Consider the following 17,435-nt stretch of genomic DNA (forward strand, 5'->3'; position numbering starts at 1 on the left):
CCATCTTGGGGTGTAGAGTTGAGAGCTTCACCCTGGCCCTGGCTCTCCCTCCTCCCCCCACCCCTGGCCCTCTCAGCCTCCGCAGCCCAGGAGGAGGGAAAAATACTCACTGCCTTGGGAGGCTCCCTCCCCTGAGGTGGCTTCAGTGTCTGTAAGAGAGAGAGAAGAAGGGGGTGAGCCGACCAGACAGTGGAAGGGCCGCTGCCAAGAGGGAGAGAAGCCGAGAATGCAGGGGCCAGGAGAGGCCAACGCTGTGAGCTCAAGGATGCCCCTGCTCCACTCAAGATCAGGCCCAAAGCCTTCCCTGGGTTTCCTGCTGCCTGGCAGGCCTTGACCTGGTGCCCTTCGTCCCTACCTGCCAGGGTCAGACTCAGGGAGCGGCAACCACCCTTCCTGTCCCCGGCGTCCTCATCTCCAGCAGGGTGCTATCCCGTGAGCAACACACGAGGTAACACAAGTCCCTTCTGGCAGGGGCCGCTGACACCGGGCAGTTCCGAAGCCCCTTGGGAGGATGGGGGCCCACGTGGGGCAGTCCAGAGCGCTGCTGGCAGAAGCTCGGGGGGACGTCCTGTGCACTCCTCCCCACTCCATCCCCACCCCAGGGTGCTCCCCCAAGTTAAGGAGGCCTCTCCCCTTCGCCTCGGGCCCCACTTCCACTGCAAAAAGTGCTCTGAGGTCGTCCTCGAAGGGTCAGGGTAGAAAAAACAGGCAAGCGATGGGGAGGACGGGGTCCCTTGGCTCTGCCCCAGTACACGCCACTCACCTCGGTGTGCCCGGACGTGGGTCTGGAAACAGTTGTAATATTTGTACTTCTTGCCACAGATTCCGCACTCATAGGACCCTGGAAACCAGGAAAGAAGGGACTGGTCAGCCAGCATCTGATGCGCACAAGCACGAGGCCCCAGGACCCTTGGTGACAACTTCAGGTAACAGCAGGTGTGCTCAGCGGGGTGCGACTCTTTGCCACCCCACAGACTGTAGCCCGCCAGCCTCCTCTGTCTGCGGAATTTTCTAGGCAAGAATACTGGAGCGGGTTGTTGTTTCCTCCTCCAGGGAATCTTTCTGACCCAGGGATCGAACCCATGTCTCTTGTATCTCCTGCACTGGCAGGCAGGTTCTTTACCACTGTGCCATCTGGGAAGCCCCAGGTAACACCAACTCTGTGCCAACAGGCTATCTTGTTCCCTAAAAGCAAGAGGGCAGTAAGGACCAGCAAAGACAGCCCTGAGTTGGAGGCCGGGAGGCTGGGGTGGAGTTCAGGTTTTCATCTCAACTCTCTGAGTGACCTTGGCAAGTCACTTCCCACCTCTGGGCCTCAGCTTCCAAATCTGTAACACACAGAATGTAACTTCTAAGGTTACTCATAGCTATTCCTTGAAAGGAAAAAGGAGATGAATGTAAAAGAATTTCAGAGTAAGGAATACACTGCACCCATGTAAGGAAATCATCCCTTAACTGCAACAGAATAATTTCCAGCTACCACTCCTCCTCGTCAGGATGGACAGAGGTTAAGAGGACAGGCTTTGAACCAGACACTTCTAGATCCCTGTCCCTGTTCTGCCACCTACCAGCAACACAACCTTGGTAATTTCCTTGAACACATGAAGCCTCAGTCTGCTCAACTGTAAAATGGGGCTAAAAGTACCTATCTCATAAGGGTGGCCCTATATAGCCCCCGGAAAGTACCCAGCCCTACTACGCAGGGATCTGGCAAGGAGAGGACCCCTCTCATCTACTGAGGTGCCATTTTATTTCCTCTGATGTGCAGAGATCAACCTGATGTAAATGCCTGACTCCAGCCCTCTTTTAGGCCCTTCTGGAGTGGGTAGCCATTGCCTTCTCTAGGTGATTTTCCTGATCCAAGGATCGAACCCAGGTCTCTTGCATTGCAGGCAGATTCTTTACCATATGAGCCACTAGAGAAGCCCTCTCCCAGAGGCAGGGAGACTGAAATGGCTGAGTTCCCAGCGGGCACCAAAGATGGGTCAAAGGCAGAGCCCAGCCATGCAGAGCAGGGCAAAGACCCACAGCAGGGAAGCCAGCAAAGCCCATGAGACTCAGCCTGGCAGAGGCCCCAGGAGTTGGAAGGCCCTGCCCATCCCTCACACAGACCGAGGTCTGAGCCCCATCCTTCCTAACAGAACGGCCTTGGAGCCTGCACACACACACAGAGTCCCTGGCCCCACTCCACGCTCAGGGCACCTGAACGGCTGGTTTCCCCCCCAAGTATCCACAGAGGATTCTGATGCTCAGCAACTAAGTGTGGGAACCACTGGTTTAAAATCCAGCAGCTCTGGGATAGAGTCTCAGTTCAACCATTTACTGGCCAGGCATCAGTCTCCTTATTGGAAAATATGTATGGGAGACTGAATGAAGAATGAGTGGTGTTCCCGCCACAAGACCAGACAGTGAGTCGAGGCACCACCAACCTCCACTTCCGGGGGTCTCACCCAGGCGCAGGGGCCATCTGTGTTAGTTGCTCAGTTGTGTCTGACTCTTTGCGACTCTATGGACTGTAGCCCACCAGGTTCTTCTGTCCATGGGATTCTCCAGGCAAGAATACTGGAGAGTTTTGCCATTCCCTTCTCCAGGAGATCTTCCTGGCCCAGGGATTGAACCCAGGTCTACTGGATTGCAAGCAAACTCTTTAAGATCTGAGCCACCACTGGGTGTGAACTCCAGGTATCAAGTTAATTCAGAAGAGCACTGGGCTTGGAAGCCTGACGGTGAGCTCAGCTCTGCTACCCCCTCCCTGGCTGTTTAATAGCAGGCACACTCCTTTTCCAGTTCGAGCTTCAGCTTCTTCACCTGTGAAACAAGACTATGATGCCTGTGTCTCATGATCAAGGTCAGGATGAATGAGCTACAACCCATGAGTCAGCAGGCCCACCAGTGGGCAGCGCCACTTGGCCACCGTGGGTCCCTCAAGGGAACGCTGTCCTCCAAACCAGCATGGGATTTCAGTTCAGTTCAGTTCAGTCGCTCAGTCGTGTCCGGCTCTTTGTGACCCCATGAATCGCAGCATGCCAGGCCTCCCTGTCCATCACCATCTCCCAGAGTTCACTCAGACTCACATCCATCGAGTCCATGATGCCATCCAGCCATCTCATCCTGGGTCATCCCCTTCTCCTCCTGCCCCCAATCCCTCCCAGCATCAGAGTCTTTTCCAATGAGTCAACTCTTCACATGAGGTGGCCAAAGTACTGCTTAGCATCATTCCTTCCAAAGAAATCCCAGGGTTGATCTCCTTCAGAACAGACTGGTTGGATCTCCTTGCAGTCCAAGGGACTCTCAAGAGTCTTCTCCAACACCACAGTTCAAAAGCATCAATTCTTCAGCACTCAGCCTTCTTCACAGTCCAACTCTCACATCCATACATGACCACAGGAAAAACCATAGCCTTGACTAGATGGACCTTAGCACGGGATTTAGCAGCCTGTTATTCAACAGTTTTATATGTGTTACCCTTGTCTCACTGGGAAAAATATACACACACGGAGGGCAAAGATCAGAGCGTATATTTCCCTGTCTTTAGCCCCATGACTGGCACACAGCAGGGGCTCAGTAAATTCACAGCGTCCTGCTGTTCTCCTCATCTGTCACTGAGTAAAAAAGACCTGGATTCCCTCCCTGTGCTTCCACCCGCTCCTCAACAGTTTCTGCTGATTCCCCTTCAATGATTGGGAATTTTCTGAACATCTTCAACGGGCCAGGCACCGAGGCCCCAACCATAAGCAGGATGCGATCACTGCCCTCTGCCTGATGGGAAGCAGACAGGCCACTGGGCAAGGGGACCTGCAGGGTGATGACGCTATGACAGCCAAGTGCAGGACCTGGTGGCCACAGTGAGGGACCCTGACAAGGCTGCAGCAAGGGCGGCCGGTCAGGGGACTTGAGCAGGCAGGAGGAGGGAAAGGCAAGTGGGAGGCAGAGGGGCCAGAGCCCCATGGAAGGCGAGGCGGGGCTCTCTCTCCGCAAAGGACCGAGGCCACAGCCTTGTTCAGACTTGACCCACTTCCAGATGAAGTCTCTGCCCTTCTCTGCCACAAGACTTGGGCCTCAGTTTCTCCAACTGCCTTCAATGACCTGAGGTCTTTCCTCAAACTGTACAGTAAGTGTGTGCTGATGGACAGAGCCTGCGGGCTGCGATGTCCCCAACTCATTCACCCAGTTGACACTGTTTATAATCAGGTCAGTCCCACTGGCTTCTCTCTCAATCCACAGAGCGCCGAGGGTACCTGCAGCCTTGTACACAGACCTCCATCCATTCAGTCAGAGGGGCACAGTTCACCACCCTTGGGCCCTCTCCTGGCCCCAGAGCAAAACAGACCACTTGCCCGGCATGCTGAGTCTCAAGACTGAACACTGTGCTGGCAGGAGGGACACCTGAGCTCAAGGCCCTGCCTGCCCCTCATTCACCCTGGGACCCCAGACTGCAGGTGCCCTGTCTGCAGAAGGGTCTGGATGGGCAGAGGGGTTTGGGGCATGGGGCGAGTGCAACAGAGCGGCAGCCCTACAGGGCAGCAGCGCCAGCAAACCTGGGTTCAAATCCCAGCTCACCGCAAAACAGATGGGGCCCTGGATAAGCCAGGGAAAAGCCTCCACCTCAGGCTTCCTTTTTATAAAATGGACACAGTAAAATAGTGCCCACCTCATCGAAGGCGACGGGGGAGAAATGACATGAGCAATAACACTGAGACCACTCGGCACAGTGCCCAGTACGCAGCAGGCACTCGGTAAAGGAGAGTTGGCATTACTGTCAGTTTTCCCCGAAGCGCTCTTGGACCCAACTTCCTGAATGGGTCCTGGGGAGAGGGGCCCATGGTCAAGCAAGCGGGAGGCATGGCCCGTCTGGGGAGACACGCCCAGGAGCTGTGCTGGCTGGAAGAGGACCTGCAGTAAAGGAACGCAACTGACCATTAACCCCAGGTTTCCCAACCAATTTGACCACAGAATTTCTTTCTCTCCAAGGCTCGTTTCAGAGCTGTAGTCTATAGCAAGTTCTGCCAAAACGGGCCCCACACTCCCAACACCCAGATTCCTACACGCTCTACCAGCCCTCCAGCAGTCAGCTTCCAGGGTCCCAGGCAGGCTCAGATTTGCTGACTGGGGGCAGTGACGGTGTAGAGGAGGTTAGGGTCAGTCTCTGCAGATACTAACAGGCCCTGCGTACTCAGGGGTCTGCAGCTGATGCCGACATTCAGCCATACCTCCACCCTCATGCTGGCCCCATCGGGTCCTCCTGCCCCTCAACCATCACGTACCAGATGCACATCTCAACGCTTGGCCCCCGAATCCAGGTCCCCGAATACTGACCTCACACAGATCTGCCGTGGGGGCTGCCATTCAGTGCTTTTCCATCTGAATTACGTGAAAAATCAGAAAGAGCCCTTAAAGATGGGGTGGGTTGGGAGGGGCCAGGTATGAAGGACTCTCGAGTCTAGGGCTGGCCAGTCCCCTGAGCTCTCAGCACCTCAGTTTCCCCATCTGCGCACGAGATGGATGGACAAGGTCATGCTGCCTGCTTTTTCACTGAACAGCTTGTGCTGGCTAAGCGGCAGCCACACTTCTCCAAGGGAGGCTGGGGTGTGGCAGAAAGCAGCAAGCAGCCACAGGACCAAATGCTCCTGAAGTTTTGTGCTTCCTCTGTCCTGACTTATAATATAGATAGAACATAAAATTATCCATCATGAGGTTCAGTTCAGTTCAGTTCAGTCGCTCAGTCATGTCCAACTCTTTGCAGTCCCCTGGACTGCAGCACACTAGGCTTCCCTGTCCATCACCAACTCCCGGAACTTGCTCAAACTCATGTCCATCGAGTCAGTGATGCCATTCAACCATCTCATCCTCCATCGACCCTTCTCCTCCTGCCTTCAATCTTTCCCAGCATCAGGCTCTTTTCAAATGAGTCAGCTCTTCGCATCAGGTGGCCAAAGTACTGGAGCTTCAGCTTCAGTATCAGTCCTGCCAATGAATATTCAGGACTGATCTCCTTTAGGATGGACTGGTTTGATCTCCTTGCAGTCCAAGGGACTCTCAAGAATCTTCTCCAACACCACAGTTCAAAAGCATCAATTCTACAGCAATCGTGAGGTCATAACCCAACTTTTCTCGCCATAATGCTGCCAGCAAAATGACCCTCCAGGGGCGATATGCCTCATGCATGCTGTGGCCTGGTATCCCCCTGGCCCGTGGTCGCCATGTACCCCAGGCTGGTGCAGTGGCAGCTGGAGGGCCCTCTAGGGGACTCTCACTTCCGATGGTCCCCGTTCCGTCGCCTGACTCCCTACCCTGCACGCTTCCTCAGTCTGCTTCATTTCCCAACTACTCTCCTGTCCTGTCTCTGTCTTTCTTTACTCAGGGCAGGTGCTGCAAGTCTTCACTTGTGCCTCTCCAAAATCTCCGCATGGGCTGGTCTCTGACCCCACTGCACCCCACTGCATGGGTGGGAAAGCAGCCATTTGCCCACTTCATACAGCCAGCGGGTGGGAGCGGGGTGGGGTGTGAACTTGGGGGCTTCTCACCCATCAGCTCAATCCATCCTCACAAGTCCAGCACAGAAAGGTGATTATTATCCCCATTTTTCAGACAAGGGGGCAACACAGATCAGGCCGAAGGTGGCCTGATTTGTCCTGCTCCGGAGCCTGTGTGTGATCACCAGAGGGTCAGCCCCCAGGAGCAAGCAGAGAAGAGAGGGTGCCTGCTAACAGCTACCATTTACCAAGCATATCCAGGCTTTTTGTTTCTACCCTCCATCTTCCCAGAAGTTCCTGTGTGTTGGGACAACTCAACACCCACTTCAACCATGAACGTGAAGTTTCAGGCCCCAGGGCTGGGGCCACTCACCTAGTGGCTAGTGAGCAACTGGGCTCCAGGCTGGCCCTCAGGGATCCAGAGCCAACCCACCATCCTCACGCCAGGTCCAGATGCCGTGGGAGCCATGAACCCCTGTTGGACATGAAGCTTTCCCAGCACTGGGGAGCAGAACCTCCTACCATGTCTGGCACCACAACACGATCCCCCAGAGCGCCCTATCAAGGGCCTGAGGGTGGCTGGCAGAACACGCCAGACACGGATTCGAGTCTTTTCCTCTCCCCGACCTGCTGTCACCAGTAACACAGGAATCAGTAAGTACTGATGAACAGCATCTGTCCAGCACTGTCTATAACAACCTGGCAGAGAGCCTGGCTCACGCTCCCTCCCGGAAGCACTGGACAGACCAGGTTGGGCCAGGTGAGAGCAGGCCGGTGTAGCTTCCAAAGACACAGCGGGGCAAAGTAGGAGGCCGAGGTAAAGGGGCAAAGTGGGCAGCAATCCTCAACTCTATTGTGCCTTGTGCCCGTCGAGCTCCTGATCAGTTCCAGCGCCTTGCAGGACCCACAGGATGCACCAAGGCAGAAATCCAGCGCAGGTGAAGGGGAGAAGAAAAACACAAGGTGGGCAGATGGAGAGACCGCAACAGACAACCCTGTATTTAGCGCAAAGCAACTCAGGAGCGCAGTGCTCGGGAGCGTCCTGCCCACTTGATTCTAATACGCAGCAGAGCCGGGCCCACGGCCTACTGGGGGACAGGGACCCCAGAGAGGTAAGCTGGAAAGAGGACAAGTAGGTTTCCTGAGGCTCTCTGGGCGTGGACTCAGAACGAATGTCCTTGGGCCCAGGTCCTCCACTCAGAGCACAAATCCCCTGGGGGTGCTGGAGCACAGGGAATCTTAAGAGGATCAATTTCCAATTATCAATTGCCCAATGCATTTCTTCCTAAAACCCTAAAACTAACAGGCCAGAGAACATAGCAGGCAGGGAGGCCGTGCTCAACTGGTCTCATCACCACCACCCATTTCTACCCGGCTAACACGATGGTCTTTTCACCCACCCCTAATTCCCCTACAGTGGCGTACAAGGGGGGATGGACATCTGAGAGCTCCAAGCAAAGAGAAGCTGGACTTAGAATGCAGGTGCATAGAATGACTGGGAATAATTCCTTTTGTAAATTGGGTGATTTCTAATTCTTTGCTCTCCACAAAACTGAAGCAGGATCTAATGGAGTTGTCAGTGAAGAGACCATTGAAAATGATGTCTGATGATAGACCCGTGTGATTTTTGGCATACAGCTTGGAAGGAATTCAAGGAATTGCGTGACACTGCTGAAACAAGGTTCCATCCTATCCCTGGCTCCTTATTTATATGGTCAAGCCTTCTGAGCACTTACACTTAAGAAAATGGAAAAAAAGGAATTAAATTAATGCTGAATCTTGTCTCGCTCGACAATAAGAGATATTAATTCACAGAAACGTGAGCCAATGGAAGAAGAAAGAAAGTCCCATCCATTTCATTAAGAGGTGCATTTTCCATAAAGTTTTACTTTTACGTTTGCTATTTATCTAAATTTGCTTTTGACAAATTGTATGCTAATAACAACTCGATCAGGGGAAAAAATGTTTTAAGACGTAGAGCTTTATGATCCCAACAAATTTTTTGGAAATTTCTATTTCAATTTATGTACATCTTGTTGTGGGAGATGAGTGTGAAACAGTGATCAATAAAAGACTCTCAAGCATAGAAAAATATATTACAATAGGATAAAATCCTGTGAGAGAAGCGGACTGGAAATACGAGTTCAAGGAGAAAAAGGAAAGATGTAAAAATCTCTGACTGTTAAAGACGAGCCTGTTCATTATGTTTTTTATTTTTATTTTTTAATGAATGATGGTGGATATCAGAAACGGTGGAGTTTGGAGTCCCCTGGATACATTTAAAAGAGTAGTTCACAGTTTTATTTCCAAAATGCCACATTTTAAAAAACGCAGTACTCCAGAAATTCTGTCCTTTGCTATTATTTAAACTTTGGATAGAAATGTTGGATGTCAACTCAAAAATGTGGAAGAGAATACGATTCCTCAAAATTCTTTTAGGAGATACTGAAGAAAAGAAGTCTGAAGCCTTTCTGCTTCCAGAGGTAACCCTGAATGTGTCAACATCCAGGGCTTCGGCTGCTACCACCGGCCTCCGTTTTGCACTTTTTGTGTGCCAAGTCGCTTCAGTCGTGTCGTGTCCAACTCTCTGTGACCCGATGGACTGTGGCCCGCCAGGCTCCTCTGTCTCCAGAATACTGGAGTGGGTTGCCACGCCTTCCTCCAGGGGATCTTCCCGACCCAGGGACCAAACCTGCATCTCTTATGTGTACCTGCGTTGGCAGATGGGTTCTTTACCACTAGCGCCAGCTGGGAAGCCCCACTTTGCATTTTTGGTGCCCCCTTACAAACACTTTCATACCAATCACTTCACTCTGACATCAACAATCCTACTAGAAAGACAGGTAGATTTTATTATACCCACTGATCAATGAAGAACTTATGGCTCAGAGAGGTTAAGGGGCCCTTGCACAGCCACACAAGGGGCAGACCCCAGGTCTCTCGGCTTACAGCCAGGGGTCTTTTGCCATGGAGACCCTCCAATCAGGACCCCCAACCCACCTTGGACCACCTAATGAAGAGTCAGCAGCAGGGATAAGATGCTCCTGGGAAGGAGGCCAGAACCCTTCCTTTCTGAGCGGCTGCAGCAAAGAGCTGAGGGTTGGTTCTGGCAAGGCTCAAGCCCAAAGCACTGCCAACACCAACTGAAACAGGAAACTAACTATCAGCTGGCACTACGAAGCAGGACCCACCGCTCAGGTTCATAACAGACCAAAACCCACATGGCTGTGTCTGAATGGCTGTCTGCTCTTCCGCTGCTCCTTCCAGAGCTGTGGCCAAGCCCCCACCTCCTTTTTCCCCTCCTCTCCTCCCCCGGCAGCCCTGTGTGTGTGTGGAAGCACCCTGAGCCCTGGTGCCCAAAGCTCGCTGCCTAGAAACATCCTTGCAGGATCCAGGCTCCCAGCTGACTGATTCTCCCTCCTGTACCAGATCTAGGGACCCCCTTCTGCTCACCCATCTCCAGGACAGGACCTCCCTCCCTTACAGGCCTGTCTTCAGTTACCAAACACTTTCTGTAATCACAGAGCCCTCCCTCGTACTGATTTGCAATCACCTCCTGGTGATTTTCCTGCACTGGGGTTGGGGCTACTTGGAATGTGTCTGCTCAGTCTCCTCCCATCAAAATGCTAAAAGTTGTGAACACTTATATTCCATCATCTCTTCTGCACCATTCCTCCATGGGCTGCATGCTTTTTTGCTGTAAACCCAGCTTGTCTTGTCTTCATCGCCTAGGACAAGGATGGCAGCAAGCAGGTGTCCATTTCGGATTTTTCAGTTCTAGCTGACTGGCCGTGACTTCTCAGTGGACTGTGCTGAGAAGGATTCTGAGGTACACTGTTGGGACATGTGCAGCTGACAGTTAGGGATGCCTTTCACTTTTGGTTTTACCCAACGAAGTTGCCATGGTCAGTATTATCTCTGCTCTTCTTGCTAAAAAAGAAACTTGATATGTTGCTCCCAAGCTCCAGAATGATTTCAATGGCAGTGACATTCTTTCAAGAGTGAGAAGTACCCTTTTTGGTACAAAAAATTTCTGGGTGGCAGGGAACTAGCAGAGACTACTTGCAAGCCTGGAAGCCAGCCTCCTGGGCACCGACACCCCTCCCCATGCTCCTCGTCTGAGAAGCTGCCAAGTGCCATCCATGTGTCCATGACCCAGGCTCCTCCATAGGAAGTGCCTGGGATAATGTTTGTGTCGCTGGGAACACTGTTTGTCCGATGGCTATTAAAGGGCCAGTGAGGACCTGGGGGTGGGGACAAGAGGGATGGAGCTCAGAGAGCAGGCAAACGGAAGGTTCCCTCATGAGATAGCACTGGCTGATCGAATAGGAACACTATTCTGTTTAGTGACAGAGCTGGCCAGAGCCCTCTGCGTCCCTGCCAAGTGCCTCGGGAACATGTTAACTCCACAGTGCCCAGCCACACTGTAGCACAAGCTCATTCAAAGAGCAACTCTAACCAGCATTCCGCCCTGGCCACAGCCCAGGGACTGCCTTCCCTCCTTGTTCTACTTCCAGAAGCAGGTGGGACAGGTGTTATGAAGTGGAGTTGCCAAGTCTTCCATCTCCCAGGGCTTTGCTTGCCCCTCTGTAAAATGAGGGCGCCGCGTGCCAAATCTATAGCACGTGGGGCTCCACTGCCCACTTCCACATCCATGGTAGACATCAATAATCAATCATGCCACCCTTCAGAACCTTCAGCATGGAACTCCTAATAGCCAGCAGCGACTGCTTGGACTTGGCCCATCAGATAATGTCTACACGCCATTCTGAGAAGGGATGAGTTCATAAGGTTTCATTCTAACATCAGTTTTTTTTTTTAATTGCCTTTCTTTCCGGCTACTAAAAGGCCAAGCCAGATTCCTTCAAGCCTGCCCCTTGGCAGAAACTACACCCTCAAGGGGCAAGGTCAGCCTTGACGGGTGTGAGACAACCATCACCACCAGCAGGAAGCACCCAGCTCCAGCTTTGGTACCAGCTCCCAAATGGCAGCTCCACAGCTAACCATGGCTTTTAAACCTTTTCCACAAGGGTTCTCAAAAGCACTTTGCTCAGAAATCTGAAAACATCCTGAAAGTCCCTGGATTTTGGCAGGGCAAGGCGGAGCAGTACTAGAAGGAGCTCAGGTGAGAAAATCAAGAACCAACCAGAAGCCATGTCTTCTGACACCTCATCCAGTGCCGACTCTCTTCCCCGTCCTATTTCTTCTCTACGGCACACTGGCTTGTTTCTCAGACTTGGGGGAAAAGCAGAAACTATTACTACTCTTTCCTTTTGAAAGGGTATGTTATACTATCAACTCGAGTATTACTGAGAATAATGGTGAATTATTTACTAAGTATGACGTTGAGTACTTTATACACGTGATCATGGTGCATCCTCACAAAGCCCCATGAATTTGCAATTGTGAGAACTGAGGCACAGAGAGGTCAAGCAGCCTGCCCAAGCTGTAACAGACACTAAGTCAGGGAACCTGCGTTCCCAGGTTGAAGAGCCAAGGTTTTCCGCGTACAATACTGTCCCCCACCCACTGCCCCTTTGTGTGGTTCCCACACTCGTGGGGTAGCCAGGACAGGGAGCATGCCTGCTTTAGCAGGAGAGGAGAGCGAGGCACAGCAAGGGCAAGGAGCCTGATGCTGAGAAACAGCTGAACTGGAGACCAGCGTCCATGGCTGGCACGAAGCCCTGGGGCCTCTCACTGTGCAGGCAGCTGACCCAGGGAGGACACCCCAGCATTTCCTTAGCATGGCCGCTCCAGGCTTCCTCCCTGAAGCCTGACTGCCGACCCCATCTCAAGATTCAGATTCAACTACCCTTCACTGGACATCTCCCAGTGAAGGGCATACATAGCTCCTGAGTCCAGTGAGTCTTAAAACACCGCCCGCCCCGCAAAAGTGAGCATGGGCAGATCGTCTCAGTTAACGAACACCTCCCTTATAGGCTGACACAGTCCTTGGCCATGGGGTGTGAAGCCGGGTGGAGGGAGCTAAGACACGAGTCCCGGAGCAGACCCTTCTTTCACTCGACACCGGGCTAGGTCACTCACGCTCTTCAGCAAGCATTTTTGGCTCATTCCCCTTCTGTCTCGGGGGAGGATGGAGCTTTCCAGCCTCCCTGAGGATGCTCCCTGACTCACCCGGACGATGCCAGAAGCAGGCTGCCAGCAGGACGCTGGAGCGGCCCGGGCAGGGCACGGAGACCACCACCAGCTGAGGCACAGCGGGGAAAGGGGGCTCGAGGCTGATCCCCAGCGGTCGGGAAAAACGGCAACAGGACTTGAGTTTAAACTCGGGAAAGAGAGCTAGGAGAGCCTCCCCCCACCAGGCCCTGCCTGCCTCTCACAGGACGGGAGCCTGGAAGTCAGGAGGAGGTGGGCACAGCTGCCCCAGGAGGGACAGGCAGGTGGCCTCCTGAGCACGCGAATGCGGAGGACAGCAAGGATGCAAATGGAGGTCTGGGAACTGACCAGGCAAGGCCTCTGTGCCAGGATGGGGCACGTGGACTCTAATATTTTACAGGCCGGAGTTGCAAAACTGGTGGCCCATGGAAGGACTCTGACCACAGATATGTTTCCTTTGGCAGATTTTAAAAGTCAAATTAGTCACCAACATTTAAAGCCAGAAAAATTTACCTTAAAATTCTCATTTCTGGCATGCGCTGTGTCCAGAGATCTAGCCACACTGAGCCCATCTTCCTAGTTAGTTACCGTAACTCTCCAGCTGGACCCGAGCCCCACCACCTGCCTGTCTGGCTCATCTCCACGATGCTAAATAAATGTATCTGTTGGGCCTTGCGGGCATCTGCGTTTGCAAACCTGGCAGGACTGTACGCAGCCTCGGAGGGGTATCCCCTGGCTCACGCTGAGAAGCAGGGAGAGATGGTTTCTAAGAAGCTCATTTCTCTGAGCTCCTCGGAGCCCAGCCCAGACCACAAGTGGTAGAAGAAAGTGCCAGACGACGACTCATCCGATCCTGATCAGACAACTAATCTGAACAGGACCCACACTGAAAGCCGCCCCCGGGGAAGCCCAGAAGGAAGAAATGCAGACGGGCATTTAGGACACTGAGTGCTGTGTGCTCTGCTGGACGCACAGTGGAGGGATTCCACCAGGCCCGCAGGAAGCTCCAGGCATCTGACCTGAGCGAAATCTTAAAGGACAGGTCAGCTTTTGCCACGTCAAGTGGGAAGACAAGCGCTCCAGAGCAGAGCTGAGCAGGTAAAGGTGAGTGTCAGGAGCCGAGGCCCTTCCTTGAGGGCAGAGGGGAGCCACAGAAGGCCCCTTCAGCCAGGGAGGGGCAGGGATCCCAAGCCTGTCTCTTCCAGCACTCTGCGGCACGTTCCCCCCCCGGCCCCGGCCCGACCCTGTGGAGAGGTGCTCACCCAGGGTCTGCTGGTTGCGGACGCCGCCAATCACCACGCAGATCTCGGCGGGCACATCGCCGGTGGTTCCGTCCTTGCTGACTGCCTTCTTCTCCTCCTTGGCCTCGCCCTGCCAGATCACCTCCTGGATGTAGTCGTCCGGCAGCTCCGTCTTGACCTTCACCTCCGTCATCGTTCCCTGCTCGGCGCTGAGCGAGGCCTCGGCCGGCGCGGGCTCTGGCCCCTCCAGCTTGCTGCTTCTCTGGCTGCGCTTCAAGCGCTCCCTGGCAAAGAAGGGAGTCTGCTCAGACTGGACCCCAGCACCGCCCCAGACCTGCCTGGAAAACCCCCCTCCCAGTCCAGGAGGTTGCAAAATGTCCAGCTACAGACCCACCTCTCAAGTCACCATTACCTTACAAAGCACAGGCCACTCAGGTGCCCCTGAGGATCCTCTAGGGAACCCTGGGGGCTCTGAGGAACACAGTTTGAAAATCACTGGGCTCTGATGGCTCCAATTCCACCCATTTTGCTGATGGAGAAGCTGAGGTCTAAATGTGACCAGTAATTCTTATAACTGGAGCTACACGAGACCTGTAAGGAAAGCTCTGGCTGGAAGAAATCAGCTCTTCTCAAGCTTCGATGTGCCCATGAATCAGCTGAGAATCTTGGTAAGATGCAGATTTGGTTCAGCAGGTCTGGGGGCTTGCCTAAGCGTGCATTTCTAACAAGTGGCCAGGGGGCAGGTGCTACACTTGGAGCGGTAGGGGTGTCAGCGGCTTGATGTGTGCAGAGTGGGGTCCACCCCACCCTTTGCAGAAAGGCTGCAGCGTTCCTCCTGCTTTAGAGACAGGAACATACAAGCCGAAAGGCAGGGAAGCTATGGAACCGATCTGGGCCCCCACCCTCTGGCCTCTAGGTGGCTCTTCAAATTAAGAGAAACCATCCTCAAGTTAATACGCTCAATATGGAGGAAAGCACTCAGGTCTCACGCAGAGCTGTGACCTGCCCAGGGCCACACACAAGACCGGTGGCCAGCCAAGGCAAGAAGCCAGGTCCCTGCCATCCACTGGAACCACTCTCCTTTCAGGGAGACTCTCTGTCTTATCACAAGGGCCCCTCGTCCTTCTGGCATTGGTTGGAAAAACCAAGGTGTGCACAAGCTGGGGAATCTGATCATGTTCCCGGCCTGTGATGCTGCCTTGGCCAGGTCCAGCGCTCGCCACTGCTCCAGAAAGGCAGCTGCACCGTAAACTTCAAGGCCCAGACCCAGGCAGGTTCCGTCAGGGCCAGCTAGTATACCAACTGGAGCTTAGCGGAGGTGTCCAGGCTGGGAGGCAGGACCTGGGGTCTCATCCTGGATCAGCAGGGGGCTTGCTGTGTGATTCTGGACAAGACTCTTCCCCCTCTGGGCTTCCAGCTCCATCTACCCCAAGAGCATGGACTTTATCATGGCCACTGTCCCTCCCAGGTGGGGGAACTGAGCAGAGACAGAGAAGGAAGGCCCTAGCTGATGAGGAGAGGGCACAGGAGGGCCACTGGGGAAGGGCTGTGGATGGCACTGCACCCCCCACCCCCACTTCATAGGGTGAAGTCCTAATCCCCAATTGAGACCGTATCTAGAGATAAGGTCTTTACCAGGTAATTAAGGTTAAAGAAGATCAGAACAGTGGGGCCCTTATCTGATAGGACTGTGGCCTTTGAAGAAAGAGAAAGATCTTTCCCACTCCTTCCCTACCAGGTAAGGACACAGAAAGGAGGCTGTCTGCAAACCAAGAAGAGGGAACAGAGGAGGCCTAACGGCCTGGCAGGAAAAGGATGCAAGGAACTAAATTTGGATCATCCCAGGGCCAAATCTCAGAACTGCGATTCTCAAGTTGTGGGTTCCTGCAAAAGTGACGTCACTCCCTGAGCCTCAGTCTTCACACCTATACAACGGGGATAAACACAGCACCTACTCCACAGTGCTGTGATGCAGACACAAGGCAGCGTCTGCAAGGGACCTAGAAGAATGGCCCCAGTGGAGACATTCTAAGGGTACCTACCGTCTACAGGATGGCGGGAGGGAAAGGAAGCGTGCCGAGGACACTGGAGAAGAGTCTTACATGGCACTGATTTTAGTGCAGGGTCTGCAGAAGTAAACCAGTGGGGTTTAAACCCCAGTACTGCCATCCCAGCTTGGACCCCTGTGTGGGCCCTGACCCTCTCTGAGCCTGTTTTTGCACAGGGAGGCAGGGAGCCCGGCACCTACTCAAAAGGCCTCAAGAGGATCAATTGTAAAAAACGTAGAACCAGAACACAGTCTAGAGTGACTAAGAGAAACTTCTGATGGAAGCTGCTGAAACCCCGATTCCTGCCCTGAGACCTAGCAGGAGATACCACTGGTCAGTCCTGCCCACTCTAAGGCTCGCGGGGCACAGAGATGGGACTCAGGGACCCTGTCTGATTGCCAGGGGCCAATCTGGCAAGAACACAGCCCCCAGGTCCTGGGGCAGCTGGGCAGACAGGACCCTTCCCTGGCTGGCCTCTGGCTGGCCCCGACCCTGCCTGGAGAAGGCGCTCAGCCCCAAGCTCAGAGCCCACATGCTTCCCAGGGCCGGAGAAGAGATCATCAGAGTGGAGGGGTCCCACCTGTCAGCGGTCCCTGCAGCTGACGTCACAGAGCAGGAAGGACAGCCCCCTACCCAGAACACCCTCACCCTGGGGTCTGAGACCATCCCAGCTAAGCAGACTCAGGGTCCCTTCCTGCCCTCAAGGACCTCAACAGCATCTGCCATCCTGGTGCAAGGGAGGGCTGCTGGGAGTCTGACAGATTGGGCTGTTGGGAGTCTGACAGGTTGGGTGTCCACAAACCCCGCAACCTCGGGCCAGACACTCCCCTCTCTGAGGCTCAGTATCCTTGTCTGTTAATGGGGGACCACCATGAACCTTGCCAGCGCGGGGCAGGTGGTGAGCACAGAATGGATGTGCGTGGATGGCAACTGCCATTTTAATGACACTGGTCCACGATGACGTCCCTGCCTCCAGGAAGCCTTCCCTGATTGCTCGGGATGGAGTTAGACCCCCCACCTCTGAATGCACCGCCCCCCTCCCAGCCTGTCATGGGCGACTCTTATACCAGGAGCTACATCAACCATCGTCTCGCCCACAGGCACAATGGCACACAACCATCTTCTCCCTTAAAGGCGACACCCCCGAGCCCACACTACACTGAGAACATGGGGACTTCTCTTCCTCTGGCTTCACAATTTAGATTTACAAGCCCAAATGTTGCTTTTCATGGATGCTTCACATTTAATTAGGTGTCCTCATAACAATGGAATTGCAGAAGTCCTTCTATCACTTTGAATTAGTAGTGCAGCTCTTTCAAACTTCTTAAAAAATTTTTTTTCATATATCATTTTTTAAAATAGAGCTCATTATTTTAATTATATCCATTTAAATGTACAGTGGAGCCCTTGGATATTCTCAGCACGAATCATTAGGTATATTAGTGAAAAAGCACTTGGAATCTATCTACATGCTGACACTCCATAATCTATTCTATTTGTGTCGCTGTAAAATAGATTTATATATAGATAACTACAAAATAGTTGCTCAAGATATG

The 17,435-nt window shown here is 53.4% G+C and overlaps 1 protein-coding gene across 24 annotated transcripts in view; it reads right to left on the reverse strand.

Annotated features, from left to right (window-relative positions):
* ZNF618 (zinc finger protein 618) overlaps positions 1–17,435 on the reverse strand; it is a 206,565-nt gene that overhangs the window by 59,697 nt on the left and 129,433 nt on the right. For all 24 annotated transcript variants that reach the window (XM_042242837.2, XM_042242846.2, XM_060408853.1 and 21 more), the window contains 3 exons: positions 13,853–14,115; positions 764–841; positions 111–149 (listed from right to left, as the gene is read on the reverse strand). In XM_042242837.2, the coding sequence (XP_042098771.1) occupies positions 111–149; positions 764–841; positions 13,853–14,115 (380 nt within the window). The remainder of the gene's footprint in view (positions 1–110; positions 150–763; positions 842–13,852; positions 14,116–17,435) is intronic.

Source organism: Ovis aries, chromosome 2, assembly GCF_016772045.2.
Source record: "Ovis aries strain OAR_USU_Benz2616 breed Rambouillet chromosome 2, ARS-UI_Ramb_v3.0, whole genome shotgun sequence".
In the NCBI taxonomy this organism is placed as follows: Eukaryota; Metazoa; Chordata; class Mammalia; order Artiodactyla; family Bovidae; genus Ovis; species Ovis aries.